General features: G+C 36.6%; 1 protein-coding gene across 1 annotated transcript in view; it reads left to right on the top strand.

Moving 5' to 3' along the window:
• LOC134337361 (guanine nucleotide-binding protein G(q) subunit alpha-like) overlaps positions 1 to 22735 on the top strand; it is a 132177-nt gene extending 109442 nt beyond the window's left edge. The window contains exons 4-7 of the mRNA XM_063032299.1: positions 2345 to 2473; positions 7131 to 7260; positions 8626 to 8779; positions 14771 to 22735. Of these exons, the coding sequence (XP_062888369.1) occupies positions 2345 to 2473; positions 7131 to 7260; positions 8626 to 8779; positions 14771 to 14961 (604 nt within the window). The 3' untranslated portion in view covers positions 14962 to 22735. The remainder of the gene's footprint in view (positions 1 to 2344; positions 2474 to 7130; positions 7261 to 8625; positions 8780 to 14770) is intronic.
• The last annotated feature ends 991 nt before the right edge of the window (positions 22736 to 23726 follow it).

The following is a 23726-nucleotide window of genomic DNA, read 5'->3' as shown; positions in this document are numbered from 1 at the left end:
TGTTTTTGAGATTACAAAAAGTTAGATAAAATGTCCTTTTGAGCTTCTCAATTTATTTAACATAACACCTTCAAGGTAACAACCAGCTGTGATAGAGTTGGTAAAATGGTTGCTGTTAAACAATGTATGTAGGTTAACAGTCCTGAGGGTCAGTTAAATGTATACTCAGACCCTGCGTAATGCTACCCTGCATAACGCTTATTCATTACAATGTCGTTATTCAATTCTTCATTGAAATTTTTGAAAATGACAAAAATTCATTCTAAACAACATTTCAAACTTCTCAAGAGCGGCTGCCATTAAATAAACATTCAGTCAGCCAGTGAGAGCACTTTATATGTACTCTGAGCCACTCACAGCCAATCATGTATTAGTTCACGCTCTGCCTTCCCTGTGTGTGTAAATGTTCTTGCTCCTTCGGCAATTTATTCAATTTTTTCACGCATACTGTCTGGAAAGCAGCCTGTAACTTGCAATGAGTGTAGTACATCTAAGATGTCTGGGAAAAGCATTAGCGTGGATGTTAAACTGCAAGTGATGTGGCATTTGGAAGCTGGTGAGTGTCAGGTTGATATTGGCACCTCTTTGAAATTGGCTACATCGACGATCAGAAAAATTATTTTAAAAAATGCAGACAAGTTAAAAGCTTCTGCAATGATGATCTCAAAGTTATCATCAACGAAGGCTATGCTTGAAAACATTGAAAATAGACTAAATATGTGGGTGGATGACCAAAGACAACGAAACATGCCCCAACGCCAGTTGATAATAATGGAAAAGGCAAAAAGCATCTTCAATCATATTCAAGAAGAAGGTATGTCGGTAGCATTCACAGCCAGCAAAGTTGGTTTGGTAGATTTAAACAGTGCAGTAAGTAACCTCCATAGCATATGTATCTCTGGTGAAGTGGTTAGTGCAGGCAACAAGGCAGCCCAGGATTTTCTTGCGACACTGAAGGCTGTAATCGAAAAGGACGATTTTACTCCCGAGCTTGTCTTCAATGTGGATGAATCGGGCCCATTATGAAAAAGAAAATCACCTTGTACTTTCATCTCCCGATAAGAGAAACGTGTACCTGGGTTCAAGGCTGCAAAGGGCTGGTTAACTCTCTTGCTAGGAGGCAATGCTAAAGTATCACTCTGAAACACCACGAGCAATGAAAGGCATTTTAAAGTCAAGTCTACCAGTGATTTTGAAATCAAACAAGAAAGCCTGGGTGAAGATTGATGTTCTCCAAAATTGGTTTGTTTCACGTTTTTGTCTAGCAGTGAAGCGGTATTGTGAGGAGCATGGCCTTGAACCTTTGTTGGTACTTGATAATGCCCGAGGTCACCCTGAGAATCTTGATGCATTTGGTATCTGCGTTCCTGTAAAAGTGGTTTCCACCCAACACCATTACTCCAACCAATGGAACAAGGAATAATGATCGAATCTTAAAGCCAACTACATTTGCATGTTCAAGCAACTTGTAGAGGAAACAAAAGGTAAAACCAAACAATCCATCAGGCAATTTTGGGAAAACTACAACGTCTTGATAGCCATGGACAATAGCAGCCTGGGAAGAAGTAACTTCAAACTGCATAAACGGAGCATGGAAGAAGATATGGCCAGAAGCATGCTTTGAGATCCTAGGATTTCAGGCAGAACCAGTCATACAAAACATCGTTGAACTGGTCAATGAAGCGGGATTAGAGGATGTTAATAATGATGATGTTGAAGAATTACTGCATTCTAATGGTGTCAGCCTTAATAACGAAGAACATCGAGAATTGGCAGAGCAAATGCATCCTGAGCAATGAAGACACAGATGGAGAAGAGGAAACATCACAAGAAGCCTCACCACAAATTTCCTAAGCACTAGCATCATCCAAATCACACAAATCATGGATCAGTTCATCGATAATGACCCTGACTGGAAGCAAAGCAATAAGCCAAAGAGCCCTCTGCTCCTGCTGCGATGTATTGCTGCTCCACTGATTATACAGGTTAGGCCTATTAGTGTGTTTGTTACTCCACAAGTTAGTGTATACATAAAATAATGTACATCTAGGGTTTCATTTTTAATATATCAGGCACACATGTCCATTTACGTAATGTATGATGACCCTGCATAGAGCTGATTTACATAAAGCATACCACCTCCAAGGAATGCATCCTCAGCATTCAGCGGGGTCTAAATGTAATCTGGATATTAGCTGTACAGTTGAGCGATGGGGTAGTCGCAAGGAAGTTAGATTTGTCACCATATTTATTAGTGATAAAGGTAGCTGCTGAGGGAAGCATTTTGGAGCAACCTTGTGTTTTCATTTTTTTTTTAAACACGTGTTTTTCTCTCTCTTTGCAGTTACCTTAGTGATTTGGATCGTATATCTGATCCTGCCTATCTCCCAACCCAACAGGATGTTCTTAGAGTTCGAATACCAACAACAGGGATCATTGAATATCCCTTTGATTTGCAAAGCATCATATTCAGGTTGGTAGTTTCTAAAAATATTGTGATCTTAATGTAATATGGTTATTTTTGAATTAAAGCTGGTTCATATCCATATCTAAATATTTTTAAATTCAAGGATGATTTATAAACTAAGTCAACTTTAATAATAAAGTTTTTATTTGTAGTAGTTTGGAAATATTGCTGTAAAATCTTGTAGTTCAAGTAAGTAGGGCAAATTAAAATTAGGTCATTTGATAGTATTTTTGGTCTATCTCTGCAAGACATCATTTGTCAAACTGGTAGGTTGACAGGTACTGAACACAGGGACTAAATGAACTTGCGCAGCATCTTTTTCTTTACCAAAACAGTTGCTATTTGAAATTCCCTTTGACTTTAATGTTCTTTCAGGTATTAACTTTCAGTCTACATTTTGTTTCTCGGAAATGTTTTCCTGTCTGGTAAAGGTGGTATCATTAATCTACCATCTTTTATGTTCCTCTTTAATGAAAATGGGTTGACAGCATTTTAAAGTTACTTTGTAAATATCAAAATAGATAATCCTTTGACCCCTATTTAAATAGTACTTGAAAGAGAAAAAATATGCAGGACCTTAAACCAGATTTTGATGTTAGAGAATCTTAGTCATCTCTTTCTGCTGTCCTTTTGTATCCACACACAAAATTTTTAAAATAACCAATCCTTCCTATAATTTAATATAAATGCAAATTATTTACAGCATAACATGCATAAATATATTTTTAGGAAGTGCTAAAACATTAGAAACCATAATATTAAATAACCTTTTTGTAAATGATAGGGATTATCAGCATCGTGGTAAAATGATACATTTTTAAATGTATACACATCACCCCTGCCTTCCAAAAAATTTTGTTCTCTAACTCCCCTGCTCACTTCTACTCCCCTATTCTACATTTGGTCTTGTACAATGCCGAAATCACAATCAGTCCTTGCCCCATTTAACTTTTGTGTGATGCACGAGATCAATCATATTCTTTATCCTTGCCTATTACTATTTCTTTTTGGCTTACCATAATCTCTGATTGTCTGCTCTTGAGTCATTTAGGTATTGAGAAACTCACTGTGACTTTCTGATCTGTCTTATTCAACTGTGTCCAAAGTTCTTAGCCCTCCTTGGAATTTTGATGACCTTAATTTTTCTCCCTTGAAATAGATAATCATTTGGGTATATTACATCATTTGTTTGATAATATTCAAACCACCCTTGCATCTGACACACCAATAAGCTATGAGATGAAATAAAATGATAACATTTTCATGTTGTAAATTGATTAAGAATATCTTAAGCCACTTATAAGTGTAACAGATCTCCAATTATGCTTCCATTCGGCAATCAGCATTCATGATGCGGTCTCCTGTATACTAGAAAAACAAGCACAGACTGAGTAATTGCTTTGGAAAGCACTTGCATTCGCTTTGCAGAGGCATTTTAGATAAGCCAGTTATCTTAACACTTCAGTGCTTCATCCCATTTTTGCTCTGACCTATCGGTTTGTGGTCTCTTGCATCATTGTAATGTAGCCCAATGTAAACTTGAGTGTCTTCTGTCTGGGCATGTTGAAGTCTCTTGGTTTGTATTGAACTGTACAACTTCAAGTCATTTGCTTTCTCTCTCTCAATCTGACCTTGCTGTTTCTGTCATTATTCATTTATAATATTGATTTATTTTTTCTGTCTCCATTAATGCAACCTGATAAACTAACTTGTGTCACAGCCCTGCATTTTGCAGATTTGCTGTTCTCGGTCTTTAAATGCCTTCATTTCATAGTTATTTATTCTCTGCTCTTCTTGCTATTAACTTCAACCCTGGGCTCAAGCTGTCAGAGATATTTCTGTATCTAGCCTTTTCCCACCCTTGCTGTTTAACACCTGCATCGTTCCATCAATATACCAGAGTTGCTGCTTTTCCAGGTTTTTAGAAAAATTTTCATGGTTAACATCTTCCTGGCCTCTAACCTGTTACATTGTTAGGTACTGAGTTTTATGTTTCACTAAGATTTATTATTGTCAGAACTCCAAACAATACAATCACAGTCTACTTGATCTCTATCACAACAAATCTGCAGTCGCTGAAATTAATGTGGTTAACCTAAAGTAGGCTTCCCTTTATGGCAAGAGTACACAATATTCAGGTGCAATTGGGGGAAAATAAAACTTGTTTACTCTTGTAATCAAAACCTTTTGCAATACTGACTAGAATACTATTTGCACTCCTTCCGTGATTTGTGCACCATCACACCTAGGTTCCTTTGAACGTGAGCATCAGCCAATCTTTCAACTTTTTAAAAAAAAACAGTTCTACTTTATTATTTGGTGTCAGAAATAGGAAACCCCAATTTTTCATTCCATCTGCATATGTGTCAACCTATCAGGTTATCTATTCCTCAAAGCCTTTTTACATCCTCCTGCATAATGTTGTCTATTGTCAACAGACTAGAAAATGATCCCATTTGGTCCCCTTATCCAGAAGCTGTTACCAAAGATTTTGGAAAGTTGGGGCTTAAGCACCAAATGCCCTGGTACACACTTGTATCAGTTTTCACTTTGAGAACAATGCATTTATTCATAATAAACAGTTTTAAACAAGGTATATAAAATCCTGTGGACAAAACTCATATTAAACGCAGTGATCTTTGCTCTCCTGTATGCTTCTGAAGCATGGGCTATCAATGGCAGGTATCCAAAAGCATTGAAGAGCTACCACCAAGGTTACTTCTGTAAAATTCTCTAAAACCACTGGTAGGATAAGCTTTCTGCCCCAGGTCAACATCCCTCTTATCAAGGCCTTCGTTACATTCATTCAGATGCAACAGGTCAGCTACGTTGTTCATATGCTTAACAGCAGACTCCCTAAATAAACCCAATTCCAAGCTATCCATGCACCTTTTTTCAAGCACCTAGTGTCCTATTTGTCACAGTGCCTTTGGGTTCCACATCAACTACCTCAGAATCCATAGAACTGGAGCTGAAGTCAGTCCTCCTAGATCACAAAGAGCTACTTAGAACAATGGTGCTATGTGCCCAGATACATCCAGTAAGCAGCTGTTTTTTGTTTGTATGGCACCACATTACCACATAGGCTCTTGTCATATTCATATTATCATGTATTTACATATGACTACTCTCACATGGATTTTGCTATCTATTTCTTTTGCTAATTTAATAATTAAAATAATGCCAACTATTACCATTGGTACAGTGATTTCCAATTTAAAATTATGATGGATTAGCCCAAAAAGTTTCTTATCCATAGCAGAAATATTTGGCTTTTCTCAGAGTTCGGTTAAGTGCAGTGTGGTAAGGAGAGCCCTTCACCTGAACAATGGTTAATCCTGGTAGCTCTTGGAGAGTATTTTTTTTGTAGCTAAGCTGATAAACACCACCATTTACCAATAGAGCATTTCATCCCCAGTGCAAAACTGTTGACTAAGATTTTGAAAAGTTAGGGCTTAAGCATACCATCAGATAGTACAAAATTTTAAGTATATAGAACTAAACAGAATTTTAAGAATTTTTTACCATTCATAAACTGGCCAGCTTGTTTCCACCTTACAAACAGAACATCGTAAGTTGTTTATCTGCATTGTCATCCTCAAACTTCTTTCACTACTTCCATTGGTGAGTAAGTTGAGTGCACATTGGGTATTATACTGGTGTGGATTAAGATTTAAAAACAATGTTGGATATACAGGACAGTCAGCAGTGGTGAAAAGAGAAACAGTTAACATTGTGTGAAAAAGGAACATTTGTTTAAGTAGTAGATGGGGGGGAGAGGAGGATGAGTAGATGAAGAAAATTTCAATGCTAATTGGAGTTGGTTAATTAAAAGCAGAATATGAATAAAGTGGTCTTTTTCAAATTGGCAAGCTGTAGTTATGTCTTGCAGTCATATGTTAAGCTAATTGAAAGGAAAACTAGACAGCTGGGAATACGAAACTAACTTCATTTTTACTTTAAGCGAGGTGCGTACATGTGACATGGTAGCATCATAACATATATAATTCACCTATTTTTACAGGAATTAGTTATTTAAACAAGAATGCTTAAACAATATATTTACAGTATTGTACAAGTACTAAAATATTAAATACTCAACAGTAGTGACTGTTTCTTGGGGCAGCTGGTCATTTCCTATATGAACAATATGGCCAATTGGGCCATATATAACAACTATTTTGGAATGTGAGTAGTGGTTTCAATGTGCAGAAGTTTCAAGGTGATGCAGACAGAGGGTTTCAATGCAGAGAAATTTGTACTTGAGCCCATCAGTACAAAAAGAAACAAAAATACTGAGTATTTAGTAAATTATGAGAGATTGGGAAATGTTGATGCACCAAGGTACTTGATGTAATTGCACACAAACCATTGCTAATTTATCGGTATAGCAGCCAATTATGAGGGCAAATGTGTTTTGGCTTTCATTGCTGGAAGATTTGATTATAAGACTAAAGATGCCTTGCTGCACTTTTAAGAAGTCTGAAATAACCACATTATTTCCCTTTTACGAGAACTGGAGTCACAGACTCAAATTAAGTGGCAGGCCATTTTCCTCTGTTTAGAGAGGAAAATAGTCACAATGTTGTTGAATGGCAAAACAGGCTCAAGAGCTGAATAGCCTACTTCTATTTATTCAGTACATTTTGTATTTTCTTTTTAGAATGGTGGATGTTGGAGGTCAGAGGTCAGAAAGAAGGAAATGGATACATTGCTTTGAAAATGTGACATCAATTATGTTTTTAGTGGCACTTAGTGAATACGATCAGGTTCTAGTAGAATCTGATAATGAGGTATGTATATTTTTAAGAATACATGTTCCAACAAATTGGATTTGAAGATCAAAATGTGTTAAATGTTGACTCTTAATTTCTATTATATTGAAAATACTTTTATAGCTTATAAAAATGTAAAACAGTATGTGAAAATCCATGAAAATAAGCATGGTGGTGCTAGTATATTTTTTCTAACTTTTCCTAATTGTATATCTAAATAAAAAAGAAAAGTTTTTTTGTGTATTTCTAATCATACTAAGTACTACAGACACCCTCCACATTGCGGGGACTTGCATTCCTAAAAAAGAACAGGACACATTTTAAGTTTTCTTTAATGTGAAGCCACGTCACTGTATATGTGTAAAGAAGCACAAGATGAAAGCATAAATTTGGTGTTGAATTATTTACTTTTATTCACCCAAATTCCATGAGAGTAAATTTTATTCCTATCTCATTTTTGGATAATAATTTCTAAAATCTATGAGAATTAATTTCTGTAATTCAGCAACAGGAATGAGAGGGCTGCCTGTACTCTAGTTTTGTAAAAATAACTATTTACTTAAAATTATTGTGTTTTTTTTGTTGCAAAAAAAATTTGGTATCAAAGCTTGTATCAGAGTAAAGCAACACACACCAAAGTTGCTGGTGAACGCAGCAGGCCAGGCAGCATTTCTAGGAAGAGGTACAGTCGACGTTTCAGGCCGAGACGCTTCGTCAGGACTAACTGAAGAAAGAGCTAGTAAGAGATTTAAAAGTGGGGGGGGGGGGCGAAGATCCGAAATGATAGGAGAAGACAGGAGGGGGAGGGATGGAGCCAAGAGCTGGACAGATGATGGGCAAAAGGGGTATGAGAGGATCATGGGACAGGAGGCCCAGGGAGAAGGAAAGGGGGGGGCAGAACCCAGAGGATGGGTAAGGGGTATAGTCACAGGGACAGAGGGAGAAAAAGGAGAGTGAGAGAAAGAGTGTGTGTGTATAAATAATGGATGGGGTACGAGGGGGAGGTGGGGCATTAGCGGAAGTTAGAGAAGTCAATGTTCATGCCATTAGGTTGGAGGCTACCCAGACGGAATATAAGGTGTTGTTCCTCCATCCTGAGTGTAGCTTCATCTTTACAGTAGTGGAGGCCGTGGATAGACATGTCAGAATGGGAATGGGATGTGGAATTAAAATGTGTGACCATTGGGAGATCCTGCTTTCTCTGGTGGACAGAGCGTAGGTGTTCAGCAAAACATTCACCAGCAACTTTGTGTGTTGCTTGAATTTCCAGCATCTGCAGAATTCCTTGTATCAGAGTAAAGCATCACACTAATTAATGTAAGCAGAAATGACAGTTACTTTTGGTGTACCTTTCAGAATTTACTCAAGTAAATCTCTTTCCAGAATCGAATGGAGGAGAGCAAAGCTCTATTTAGGACGATAATCACGTATCCCTGGTTTCAAAACTCTTCAGTCATTCTGTTTCTTAATAAGAAAGATCTTCTGGAAGAAAAAATAATGTACTCCCATTTGGTTGACTACTTTCCAGAGTTCGATGGTGAGCAAATGTATTGTTGGATATCATTTTTTCTTGTGAGCTTGAGAACAATTAGGAAAGAACTGTGAATGAGGGATGGAGTATTTTGAATTCCGTTTACTCCCAGTGATATGCATACAATAACTTATGGGCAGCGAAATACAGTATGTTCATTTAATTGAGTCCTCAGTTAATCAGAGCTGCCACTTATTAGGGACTACTCTGAAAGAGCAAAAGCTAATTGAGAAACTAGCTGGGATTCCTTTCATTTATTTGAGAGATTATGCCGCTTAACTGGGGCAGGAGATTGTTACCAAATAGTTTCTTACTAGTGTTAGGCACCTGCACTTGTGTGGTGGTCATTAGGTATGACACTATGCTTAGAGTAAACAGTTTTTAACTGCTCACTGCAGTTTCAAACATTCAGGCTTGGAGATGCTAGTACCAGCCGGGAGTGAAACTGAAACAACTTCAGTACTTCTAGAAGTTGGGAACAACCAAAAGTTTGAAGGATTTGACATTCATCTTGAATGCTACAGTGAAAATGAAGTTTTTGAGGATGCAATTGTGGACAGCGTTATATGAAGGAAGTCCATTATCTGCAATAGATGTTTGTGATGATTTTGTTCATTTACAGTCAAAAGAATGTGAAGTGGATAAATTCCACTGTTGAGTATTAGGAACTAATATAGTTTTATAGTACTGTAGTAATAGCTGTGTTCTAATTTGTTTTGTATTTCATTAAAATACACTATTTGTTACTCCTTTTTGTCTTTTTATACTTCTCATCTATCTCCTTGAAACTTCAACTAACAGGGACAACTGTTTAATTGAGCCAAATTGTATTGGTTCCAATATGTTCCAATTAACCGAAATCTACTGTATTCTACTGTGTTGCAAATGTTGTATGGCAGAATTGAAAGCATAGGAAAAATGGCACAAGTAACCTGCAGTGATACTATTTAGCTGCATATACTTGGTAGAATGAACATTATGCACTAATCAAAGATTAAAATAAAGATTAGCTCTGCTTGCCACATGTACATCAAAATATACAGTGAAATGTTTGTATCAATGACCAATGCAGTCCACAGACGTGCTGGGGGAAGCCCGCAGGTGTTTCCATGCCTCCGACATCAAAATAGCACATCTTCAATTTACTAACCCTGACCTATATATCTTTGAAATGTGGGAGGAAACCGGCGCACACATAGGAATTAAAACAGTTGGCTGTTGTTGCACACAGGTTGTCACTGACCCCATCAAGTCTGTGCTGAACTTGAAGGAAAAGTTAGTTTGTCTCCTGCTTTTACCTGTCTCCCTACCATATTTTTTCAAATATTGAATTGCTTTGAAGATATTTAAAGTTTAAAGTTCAAGATCAAAGTAAATTTATTATCAAAGTACGTACATGTCACCATATACAACCCTAAGATTCATTTTCATATACAGTACATCCAAGAAACAGTAGAATCAAGGAATGTTTGCACCCAACAGGACGGACAAACAACCAATGTGCAAAAAACAAAATGTGTAAACCCAAAAGAGAAAATATAAATAAGTAAAGAAAGAATAAGTATCAAGAACATAAAATGAAGAGTCCTTGAAGTTGAGTCCACAGTTTATGGGAGCAATTCAGTGTTGGGGGCAAGTGAAGTTATCCTCACTGATTCAAGAGCCTGGAGGGGTATTTATTGAATCTATGACAAGTTATGATCGGTCATTGCAGAAGTGTTTCCTTTGCAGATCCTAGTTCTTAAGCCAATTTCCTAAAAGTCAATTTTCTGGTTATTGACAATTCATTTGTTAACTCAAAACTATTTAAACTAATTATGATTTTAAATTTCCCTGTTGATTTAACAATTATCATAACTTTATTTCTGAATTCATGAGATGTAGCTCAAGCAGGAGTATATCAAGGCAACCAGACAGGTTGGAGGAACAACACCTTATATTCCGTATGGGTAGCCTCCAACCTGATGGCATGAACATTGACTTCTCTAACTTCCACTAGGCCCCACCTCCCCCTCGTACCCCATCTGTTACTCTTTTTTATGCACACATTCTTTCTCTCACTCTCCTTTTTCTCCCTCTGTCCCTCTGAATATACCTCTTGCCCATCCTCTGGGTCACCCCCCCCCCCTGTCTTTCTTCCCGGACCTCCTGTCCCATGATCCTCTCGTATCCCCTTCTGCCTATCACCTGTCCAGCTCTCGGCTCCATCCCTCCCCCTCCTGTCTTCTCCTATCATTTTGCATCTCCCCCTCCCCCTCCAGCTTTCAAATCCCTTACTCACTCTTCCTTCAGTTAGTCCTGACGAAGGGTCTCGGCCTGAAACGTCGACTGTACCTCTTCCTATAGATGCTGCCTGGCCTGCTGCGTTCACCAGCAACTTTGATGTGTGTAACCAGACTTGCTGTGTTGTCTGGAAGAAGTTTTGCCACTCATCTGAGAGGCTTCTTCAGTTCTGATCCATGGCGGGTAGTTTTCCAGCTTATAAACTCTTGAGCTGTTTAAAGATATAGCAATCACATGAGGGTCATTAAGTCATAGAGGTAATACGAGCGTCATTAGTCTTACCTTTGAATGGAAGTGTGAACTGTTGTGGAGACGCCAGGGTAGAGACATTCGAAATGCACTGCAAGTAGCTGATGGGTGGTGCCGTACCCCAATCTCTCTGTTCAGGGATGAGTTTTCCAGTTTAACTAAGATGGCTTCTTTAACCCCTCTTTCACACCTGTCCAAAATATGCACATTATCATCAAAGGAGTGTCCCTTGTCCTTTAGGTGTAGATATGCAGCTGAGTCTTGATCAGAGGTGTTAGCCCTCCTATGTTGGGCCATCCGTTTATGAAGTGGTTGTTTTGTCTTGCCAATATACAGATCTATGCAGTTCTCATTGCATTGGATAGCATATACAATATTACTCTGTTTATGTTTGGGTATAGGATCCTTAGGGTGTACAAATTTCTGTCTGAGTGTGTTTGTAGGTTTGAAAAACACAGGGATTTAGTACTTATTGGAAATCCTTCTGCTTTTCTCTGAAATTGTAGCTACAAGCTGAAAAATCCATCCCTGAACAGAGTGGGTGGGATATGACACCGCCTATCAGCTATTTACAATGCATTCTAACATCTCTAGCCCTGCATCTCCACAACAGTTCACACCTCCATTCATGCAAAGATAGGGCCCTCTCATTACCTCTAAACTCTTAATTCATGTGAATGCTATACCTTAAGGCAACTCAGAATTTATAAGCCGGAAGACTACCCACCATGGATCAGAACTGAAGAAGCCTCTCAGATGAGTGATGAAACGTCTTCCAGACAACATAGCAACACCAGTTGCCTTGATTTACTACTGCTTAAGGTATAATGTCCTAGATGACTGAGAATCTTCATAGACATCAGATGTAGCATATCTTAATGCTTGAGAAAATTCACCAGTTCTTTCACTTTGTGATTGATATGGCTGAGCATATTTTATTTGAATAATAAGCACTAGATCCATCCCTACTCCATATTCAAAAAAAGTTGGTTCCTGATCAACCTTTTGCTAAGGCACGCAGAATATCTTTGTTCTAGATTTACTTTGCCATCTACTAACAAGTTTAAGTTAGCCATAAACTCATCCTTGTATTTGTGTTATATAAATAATTTAGACAAAAAATGTAGCTAGTCTGATTAGCATGTTTGAAAAGTGTTGGTTAAGCCACATTTGTAATACTTCAGGTTCCTGCCTTATAGGAAGGATGTAAAGGCTGGGAGTGGATACAGAAGAAGTCTTTTAGGATGTTGCCCAGATTAGTCAGTATGGATCACTGATAACATCTTCTCTTTGCCGATGGTCAACACAGGTGTACCTCAAGGATTCATGCTTAGCCCATTATTCTACTCTTTGTACACATGACTTTTTATTGCTATGTGAAGTGGCTCAGATATCATTTATAAATTGATTACATCATTGTTACTAGTAAAATCTAAAATTAAAATGAGGGGGCATACAGGAGAGAGAGAGATGGATCAGCTGGTTGAATGGTGTCATGACAACCTTACATTCAACTTCAGCAAGAACAAGGAATTGATTGTGGTCTTAAGGAAGAGAAGGTCAAGAGGACACCCACCAGTCCTCATTGAGGAGTCAACATTGGAAAGGATGAGCAGCTTTAAAATTCCTGATGATCTATCCTGGACGCAACACGGTGATACAACCTTGAAGAAGGCATGCCAGTGGCTCTACTTCATTAAGAGTTCGAGGAGATTTGGTATCTCACAAAGACTCTTGCAGATGTGCAAAGAAAAACATTCTGACATCACAGCTTGGTCCGGAGGCTCCAATGCACGGGATCGCAAAAGGCTGTGTAAAATGGTAAACTCAGCCAGCTTCATCATGGGTACAACCCTCTTCACATTGAGGAGATCTTCAAGAAGCAATGCTTCAAGAAGGCAGCATCCATCATTAAGAGGCCTCGCCATCTGGGACAGGCCCACTTGATACTTCAGTCGGGGAAGAGATACAGGAGTCTGAAGGCCCCTATTCAGCGATTCGGGGAACAGCTTATTCTGCTTCATCAAATTTGCAAATGTTACCTCATTCCATTTTTTTGCACTATTTATTTTGTAACTAATAATAATTGTGTCTTTATACGGCTTCTGCAAAAGAACAGATTTCACATCATTTAAGACAGTGGCAATACTTAACTGTTTTAGAAATATTTCTATGCAGTACTTTCCTGGTTAGTAAAATTTTGTGAAGAGGTGCAGGGGGCACGAGTCTTTGGCAGCGAGATTAGATGGAATAGCGAAAGTAGAGTTCATATGCCCAAGTACATGTATACGCAGTTGCAATGAAAAAACCTGCAGGAGCATCAAAGGTACATAGCATCATGTAAGCAGCACTCAAGAAAAACATTGAATACAATTCTTTAACGAGTAAACACAATTTTAACCAAAAAAAAGTCCATTTTAGTGCAGTGTCAAAGGGATCTATATTGATCTTGTAAGCTGACTCAGTGCCATCTGTGATTTGTCTACCAATAAGTGTCATTGGCAAACTGGACGATAGCATTGGAGCTGTGTGTAGACACAAGTGTGAATAATTGACTTTGTGAAAGGCATCTTAAGATATTCTGCAAGGCAGAGTTAGTTTATTGCACAGAATGGTGGACCAATAGATGGCATAATAGGTTATAAACATGAGATTCTGTAGTTGCTGGAAATCCAGAGCAACAGCCACAGAATGCTGGAGGAACTCAGCAGGTCAAGTCAGCACCTATGGGAAAGAACACAATCAACGTTTCATAATGAGACTGAAGGGTCTTGGCCTGAAACATCGACTATTTATTCATTTGCATAGATGCTGCCTGACCAGCTGAACGCCTCCAGCATTTTGTGTGTATAACAAGATTTTTTTTTCCTGAGATTAATTGTCAATATAATCTTTTAAAATGCTACACATGGGAAAGAATAACTGTTTTCATTAGCCAGTTATGGATGTTTAGTGTTACATATCCTCTATTTTCATTTTGGCCATTGATCTCTGTATATCATGCACGTGTTAGCACTTAAACATTAAACCTGACTACTTTTACAAAGCTACTTTCATAACTGAATCTTCCTGATGCTGTAGGATCAGTGAAACATTCTTTTGTATGGATGATATCACTAAGTGCATGGACTGCTATGTTGTCCCTCCTGATAGAACCTTATATCCATATTTGCCAAAGTGTTGCTCATATAGATGTTAATGCATGGAGGAGCAGTTCCCAATCATGCAACTGGTTGCAGGAGAGCTATTTGCATATTAGAGAAGTAAATAAGACCACAATAGTTCAGCTCTCCATAGTTGGAATATAAAAGCAACTATTTAATTGAGATTGAATTACTGCTGACTAAACATATAAGTGTTTGATGGACAAGCTAATCACTATATTTGTGGCATATGACCATTGTTTCTTCATAAACTTGTAGATGTTACAAAGACAATTGTTTTTTTTTCTTTATTTGCTTATAGGTCCACAAAGAGATGCACAAGCTGCCAGAGAATTCATTCTGAAGATGTTTGTTGATCTGAATCCAGATAGTGATAAAATCATCTATTCTCACTTCACATGTGCCACAGATACGGAGAACATACGTTTCGTTTTTGCTGCCGTCAAAGATACAATTCTACAACTGAATCTGAAGGAGTACAACTTGGTCTGACCTGACCAAAGCAGTAAAGAATGGAAATAAGAAATTTTAAACCATAATGATCGCAATTGTTATGATCTGTGAAGTTTGCAAACTGCTAATTGTCATCCTGGATACTTGTCTTTGTGCGTCCACGGAGTTGTAGCTTCTTTAAAAAAAAATACAAATTGTTTTATTCAACAGTGCAGGGTGGGGAGGGACAGGGGACACAACATTTTTAATGTGCATCTTTTTTGGTGCCAATCTACATTTCCATTTTTTCAAATATCACTTAATAACTAGCTGTATAACAGATAGTTGGCTTAAGCTACAATCTCTTTAATGCTTGTTCAAACAAAAAAATAGCAAGTGTTCTTCCACTTGCCAAATCAAAATGCAATGCCACTCCCTCTTCATGCTCTTTTGGTTATGCTGGCCTTCTGCTGTCTGATCACAGATATACTCTGTGGTGCGAAGTGGTGATGTTTCAGAACTCTGTCTAACAGAAACAAGGGCATCACTTGCTTAATTGATGTACTGTTTCTGGTTTGTTTGTTTTTTCCTGATCAATGAGAAAGTATTGATACTGTGATTTATTTTTTTGATTTTTTAAAATAAATTATTGATGTTATACATATAGTTTGCTACTTGCTGTACTTCAGCCATGGACTACAAAGATGGGAGCTCACTAAGCAATTTCATCTTGAGCAAATATCATGGGGAAAACTGGGGGTGGTGGGGGAAATTTGCTCAAGTACTTAGAAACCTGAGATGTGGAAATAATGATTACTTGGCAAATAAATGAAGCCAAATCTAGTATAAAGAAATAAGTGTATTTATCTAATTTATGGACCAGTATATCTAGGCTTGATTTCAGGTTAGAATGTTTCTGTATTAATTGGTTTACAGATGCTCACCTGTTGCCAAACTTCGATTTTTTTTTAAACTGCTGTACACTACAGTAGCAGGTTATGGAATTTTTTTTAGGATGACTTGCTAAACTAAAGTAAGTTGACAGTTTATGCTAATTATAGCTAGATGAGGGTTTTTGACCTTGAAAGTTTTTAATAGAAGGATAGTTTTATGCAGTCAGGTACTTTTTACAGAATCTTTTTTTTTAATAGGTATATCAGGCTTTGAAAAGAAAACCTCTGTTTTATAGGAATGCAGGTGCCAAGACAGTTGCACTACACAGCTCTTAATTTGTGATTTCTCTGTACAAAAGTGAAAGGATGGCTTTTATAAATGCTGCACAGTGCCATAACTATAATGTACCTTACATTTTTAAGTTCTGACCTCACCAAACGAATATCAAGACTGCTTTGTAATAGTAATAATTGTCAGTAGTCCTGATATAAATGCTACATCTCACAGTGGTGATTTGGTACAGGCCATCTCCGGGTTATGAGTGCCCAAATTATAGACACCCCTATATATGAGCTCCCATAATACTAAATTCAATAGTCCAATGTGCATGCATACATTTGTTCCTATGAACAGCAGAATTAGTTTCCCCTCTCACCACTTTCAGTAATTGTTTCTTACCAGTGTTTAGTGCTTTTGATGCTATTCATTACAATACTGCAGAGGTGTGGTTACAAAATTGATGAGTTTTGTGTATTTCCTGATTTGTGGGCAAAATTGACTAAAGGGCATCTGTAAAAATGTATCCCGTTTGTTACTCGGGGACGGCCTGTATAGCAGAATATGGCATGTTCAGAAGTGTGTGCGCTTTTTAAATTCCTTATGCAGCTGAAAATGTATTTTTCCTGCATTCAAACTATTTTGCTGCTCCCTACTCAATGATAGTATAGTTGGTAAGTTTAAGTAAGCCTCTGACTTGTAGTTCTCGCTGTCACCATAGGAAGTGCCCTATCATTTGCTCTGAGTTTTGGCAGCGATAGGGCACCAGATTCAACATTGTGGTGAATGATATATATGTATCTTTTCGCACTAAACAACTGGGATAGAATGAATTAGAGCAGCAAAGGCATAACATTTTGCATTTTATTGTTCAATTATAATCCAAGAAATGCTTTCTCAAGTATTGCGGTCGGTTCAGAAGTATAGCTGTAGATAATAGGCTTTGTTGTATTTTTTAATGGAATGCAGATTGATGATTCAGAGTTAAATAAATCTGTTGTTATTTCAAACATGGCCGAAAGTGTAATTTGATAAGCAGTGATATAATGGAATGAGTCATCGTGAGAATGCCATTGTAACTACAGAATAGTTTATTCATATTAAGTTAGGTTAAAACAGTGCAGGCTAAAAATTTTGATTGACAGAAATATATTGTAACGGGTGGCAGGCAGTGTAGATCTGTGTTACACTTTTTTCATTTTTTAAAAAAGTAATCTTTGATCTGAGTATTAAAATTATCTGGAATTATAATAGTGCTATTTTTGGTGAAATTTTAAATTTTTCTGCAGTTGCATCAAATTTAAATTTAAAGCTCCTTCCAAAACGTTTCTCTTAAAATAAATATACCATATCAGAATAAAGAGAATAAAAAGAGCACCATCAAATTAACCTCTCTATGCACATACCTCTTCTGTTTCTACCATTGGAATGCTTTGGGATTTTAAGTACCACAGAGTTCAATTTTGGAGCTAGTAGATGTGAAGTAATACATGCAAGTATCATTTGACTTTATTTAAAACACTTTGAATGTCAGGTTAGATTGAAAGAGAAATGTGATTATTTTTACAAAGTTCTTTCTTTTTCTCCCCTCCCTGGTCAGCTTAAATTGCTGTTTAAAACAGTCAAGTGTTCTCTACACTACAGACCATTATCAAACATTTTAATTGCCTACAAAAGTTTCATGTTTATATTCAGTGCCATTTTTAACACGCAATATAATTATTACAACATAAGGTTTCCTTGTTTACATAAAATCTCTTGGACATTTTGACAGTACTAGACAATGTCAGGGGGAGCAGGTACAGTGGGTGGGGGAGATAATTTTGGATACAAAATGGTGAAAGAATTGTGCATTTTAACATTGTGCAGCAGGAAGAAATCTGGGCAGTGAAGTATAGAGTGCCTTACTGAATCCTGAAGTAAGCCTATAATATGTATACTTCAGATTTATTACATAAGATTAGAACAAAGGTTTTTCTCCTTTAAACATTTTCCTGTCCCTCTTGTATTTAACCATTAAAAAAATCTAATAAGTGAAAAAGACATGTAATTCAGGAGTGGAATTATATTGTTATAATCTTTGCAGAAAAGTGGGAATGTTATGATAGAGATCAAGGGAAAATTGGGTTTGCAGAATGAAGATTCAATACTTGGTGTGTTAGCCCAACTTTGACTAATATATAATTTTTATTAAGAGAGCTTCTTTCACCCCATAATATTCTTTATTAATAATAACTCCCATACCTTTCCTAATCAGAAGGAATGATTTAATTATCCCAAAATGAATAGCATCTTTGTATAATGAATAGTGTTCATTTATCTTAGTCTGAATGGTATTGGACAAATTAGAATATACCGTAGAATGCAACTCTTCATTATTTACATTGAATCTCTGCAGCAGATTATAATGCTATTGAACTTTTCAATTTCTAATATTTCAGGAAGGATGCAATTTTTGCATAATTAAATTTTTTTGAAAAGAGAATTAGCAGAATTCTGGAACTGAACTTTGTGTGCATGCAGTTATAAAACATAACACTTTATTTTGAGCTCTGTGGATAGATGTCATTATTATGAAATGTTGCAATTTTTAAATAACACTAAGTAATTTTATGATTTGGATAGCTGGTGATCCTTTAGTTCAGAATGTTGAACCAGTGTCTCTCAAGTCCCTAAGTAAGGAAAAACTGACTTTTAAATAGTTTGTTTACATTTATAGTGGATTTGATGGTTGTAGGACATGTAGCTTTTGAACATGTTACTCAAGTTAAGATTAATAAATTGAAGATTGTAAATGTTATATCGCAGTGGAAATTCAAGTCTATAATTTTCAAATATAACCAAAAGATTTTTTCACTTCTAACATTCAACAATGTATAGCTTGTTTTGATTTTAAAGCCAACCAGCCTATGTAAATAAAATTTTGTTTCACTTTACACCCTTTACCATCCAAATTTTCCAAAGAAGAAGCTACTTCTCTTTGGATCCAAATGTTTATTACTAAAAACACTACATAAAGCATAGAGCGATATATTATTGGCCCTGGGTTTTGTGCAGTTTTGAGTTTTATGTATAACTTGTACACTTCATGTTGAGAATTTGGACCCATACAAGGAAAGGTTACGTCGATTCTAATTAATACTTTTTGCACATTTACTTTTGTGAATATGGGTCTCAGTGTGATGTGAAACAATTTACCAATTTGAGGATGGTAGTTTTTTTTAACTTTAACCCAGATTTGCAAAAGAAATTGTATAAAATGTATGTAGCATATGCTTGCATATTATAGGGGAGTAACAATGGGAAATGCCTCTGTGGTGTATTTAAACCAAGGGACCAAACTTTGGTCACAGATCTTTCAGTTTATTCCCTGAGGCAGCCTAACAAGTTTTTGTAGTAGTGGCATATTTGCAATTGCATTTTAATCTTTCTAGTTATCCGCTTTACAGTTTTGAATGGTATTGGCTTTTTTTCCCCACATTCTTTTCATTATCTCAAGCTTCTGTGTTTGATGGTATTCAGCAGATATTTGGGGATCCAAGTGAGAAATAGGGGTTTGAGTGATCACAATATCGTTAATTTATCATGTCTGATTACTTTTCCATATTTGAAAGCCTATATCAATCAGTGAAGGAAATATTTAGTGCTGTTTGCAAAAGAATGATAATAAATAGATTATCTTTAAAAATTGGGACTGGAGATAAACTTTGTAAGTAGTCATCTGCCACAGAAACAGGCGCTACACCCATTATGTTGGCACGAACTATCAAGCTTTTTATGCTACACTTACTGTATTCTCTTTACATTTCTATCAATACCCCTCAAGTTCTACCACTAACCTACACAGAGCTATTTATAGTGACCCATTAACCTATCAACCTGCTCGTGTTTTGAATGTGGGAGGAGACGGAATCATTTGGAAGAAGTCCATAGGTCGGAGGGAGAATGCAAAATCCACAGAGGTAACACCAGGGATCTAGATTGAGCCAGGTCACTGAGCTGTGGGACAATTAAATTTGAAAGTATTTATTACTGCAATGAATTCTGCAATACAAGTTTTGATTTTAATCTGATTCATTGTAAGTTATCAGACTAGTTTTTTTGGGAGGAAATTGTGACAAAGGAGGGCCACTTAAATGAAGGGGGCAGTTTATAATTATTTCACTGTTATTTTGCTATTGTTTTTATATTTTTTATACCTATCTTGTCAGATTATTAATGAAGTCATCGCAAAAACTAATTTTAAATTACTAAAGTGTCATGTTGACATTACAGAAATGAAAGGATATTAGGTTGTTGCAGGAAACTAGAAACTAGGATTGAGATGAACGTTGGCAGCCATGATCTTATTGAATAGTTGAATAGATATGAGGGGTCAAATGGCCCATTCCTAGTTTTTCTTCTGTTCTAAATAATAACTGCTAGGAAATTTCTTTGGTTTGATTACCTACGGAAGTTCTTAAAATAGAAAGTGCGGAAATAACATCGCACAGAAGCTTTCATAATATAAAATGCTGGAGGAACTCAGCAGTTCAGCATCTGCAGATTTTCTCATTTGAGCTTTTATAACGTTTCAGCTGAAATATTAAATCTGGGATCTTCTCCACAGATATTGCTTGACCTGAGTATTTGCAGCACTTTCTATTTTCATTATAGAATTCTACCATCTGCAGTACTTGTTTTTGCTTTCAGAAGCTCTCATGACACCTGCCGTTCTGCCCCCTACCACATTGGCCATTCCTACACAAATAATAATTCAGTGAATATTAAATCAGTTTCCATGTTTAATTTTGTTACATGAAGATGCAATTACAAATTTTAAATAATATTTCAGTGACTCATGGTGTGTATGAGATGAGAATATTTATACTGTAACATTTGCTCTGTGGAAAGTTATTCATAAATGCTTTGGTATTAGAATATTAGGTGGTAACCTGTACCTGGAGGTCTTTGTTTCCCTTATTTTCCATGCTCTTTGGCAGGTCTAACAACTTTACTGGCAGAAGCAAAGTAAAATTTGAGTTAAAGTGTACATATACTATGCCCATTGAGAAGAATAGTACCTGCGCTCTTGCCTAGAGAAGGTACAGGAGAGAAAGTAAACTATCACAATAAGCAATTTCACTGTTTCTGCTCACTTACTAATTATCAAATTTCCATCCTTGTGGATCCTTGCACTTCAACATTGACTTCTCTGTATTCGTGAAATTTCTGGCTAGATGGGATGTAGCATTGGTTTCTGATTAACAATAATTGTTGCTACTTGTAGTCCCAGCTATCCTGGCATTCACAGTGATTAAGGATGTTCTGTTGAAGTAAAATGTTTTAATATTTTTGAGGCCTTTTGTTGTACTGCAAATACTATCACAACCTGTTACTAAGTATATTTTCTCAGTGTTGGAAAGAAAAACGCAATGTGATCATTACAACATTCCAGTAGGTATGCAAGTTGAAGTATGCTGAGGGTGGATTAAATCTGAAATGCTGCTGAATAACTACTGTTTTAGGCACTGTGTTTGAGAGAGGAAGGCATATGCATCATCTAACACTGTTTTATCTGGCTGCATATCCCTGCACCATGAAGTTAAAATGTTAACAATTGCTTATCATTTTTGTTTGGTTGGTAAAGGGAGCAGCTAGAGGAGACTGTAATGTTCTCTTTCTGGCAGCTTTTAATGGTGAAGGCAACTCTTGCAGAGCCATAAAATAACATATTAAAGTTTTAAAACTGATAATATGTTCATTCATCAGTAGGGTAATTAGAAGATTAAAAATTTCCATTGCTAGTATATTGTTAGATAAACAGATTTAAAAACCCAATGATGTACAGATTTTATAGGGTTGGGAGACTATGTAAGCAACAATCTCACTTTGCTTCAACACAGCAAATCATACAAAGCTGTCCATCCAATAATCAAGGTACTCAAAGCTCCATGTGGAAAAATAAGCCTGTTCAGTTTGGGGGGGTGGGGGGAATTGCAGTTTGAGCTGAAAAGTCATCTTTAGCTTCAGTAAGGTTGTGTGTAGAATGAATATTATACCTCCTGTAGATGTCCTGCCTTCATGCAAAGTAACTGTTCTGTCATAGGTTTGGGATGTTAACATTTTATTATTCATTTGGTGGGATATACAAACTTCATATTTTGTTGTGTATTTCTATGCTTGTAACTTTTTGAAGAAAATTGAAGCATGGCAGCCATCAGCAGTGGTGTATTGAACTAAAATATGTATTACTGATCTTTCACAGAATTTTTTTTAAGTAAACCAAATGTAAATTATGTAGAATAATGAATTGAAGTGTGCCAAGTCCCTTCTTTGTAGTGCCAGACTCTCCAAGTGCCAATGTGGTGGAAATTTAGGTTGGACTTGTATATTAGGTCCTGTTAAAAGGAAACTTTAAACTATTTAAGAGCTATAACTGCTGTTTTTAAATTGTCATTTTAATGCATGTATTGATGTTTGGGGAGGGACATAGTTTTTGAAAAATAAAAAAAAATCTTGTATAATTCACCCAAGAAGGGTCTTACTGGTTATTAATACAGTATTTTTCGGCCATAATTTTGTAATAGTTTCATTTGACCTCTGTAGCTTGACCCTCATGGAAACATGAACTTGATTTTCATATCCTTATCCTGAAATCTGTTTTAAATTGGAATAAATTTTGTTCCTATATGGTTTGCACGTTGTCATTATTTTAATGCAAATTACAGACATAAGCACTTGTTGAATATAAAGAAGTAGTGGATTTGTAGCTGTTGCGAGCAAACTTTGCATAAGATAATTTATGAGTCTGATTGGAGGGTGATTAGGTCTGGTTTGTTTATGGAGGGCTGGGGAGAAGTGCAAGTTATCAGTGGGGGCCAGTGGTTGTGAACTTGTTCCTGAACTTGGGAGTTGTTAAATAAATTAATGATGAACCTGTGTCAAACCACCAGTGCTTGGCTGAGGTATGGACTGATTAAATCATGCAGCTTCACTGCAAGCAGGGTTATTAGAACTTGTTTGTGTAGAGAGTACCTAATGGCAAGTGAGCTTTAAGATGACATTTCTCAGTTTCTAAAAGTGCTCCAGATGAGCACTGCATGGCAAATTACATTACATGAGCAATTACAAAACAGCTGATCTGTATAGCAAAGTTTGCAAAAAAGAAATTGCATAAATGAATTGCAGTAGCAAGTAATTCAGCTGTGAAACCATCATAGTCTCATGACATTCTGGGAAATATTGATTCATATGTGCCATGTGAGAAAAGTGCAACAGAGCAAAACTTCAAGTCAATCTTTTCATCAGTGTCAAATATGTGATGAGTTGTTCCAATGCAATATCACCGACTTTAAATATTTGTATTGGAGATCTTAAATTTGCATCAGGTGAGCACTATTGGAGCTCTGTTTAGTCCATGAGGATGACCCTGAGATTCCAGTTGCTTGTCACTGATTCCCCATTCTAACCTCCACCTTTAATTGCTTACTCTAGAGTCATATAGAGAGACAACAGAAACAAGCCTTTCTGCCACTACTTCAAGGTTGACTGTCAAACTGGCACTGCTACCCTAACCCCACATTGTCATTTATTTACCAAACCACAAGTTCTCAGGATGTTGGAAGATACTTTATTGTCGCCAAACAATTAATACTAGAATGTATAATCATCAC

The sequence above is a fragment of the Mobula hypostoma genome, chromosome 24, assembly GCF_963921235.1.
Source record: "Mobula hypostoma chromosome 24, sMobHyp1.1, whole genome shotgun sequence".
NCBI classification, from domain to species: Eukaryota; Metazoa; Chordata; class Chondrichthyes; order Myliobatiformes; family Myliobatidae; genus Mobula; species Mobula hypostoma.
Note: the sequence above shows the minus strand (reverse complement) of the source record. Positions and strands in the feature narration are given on the sequence as shown.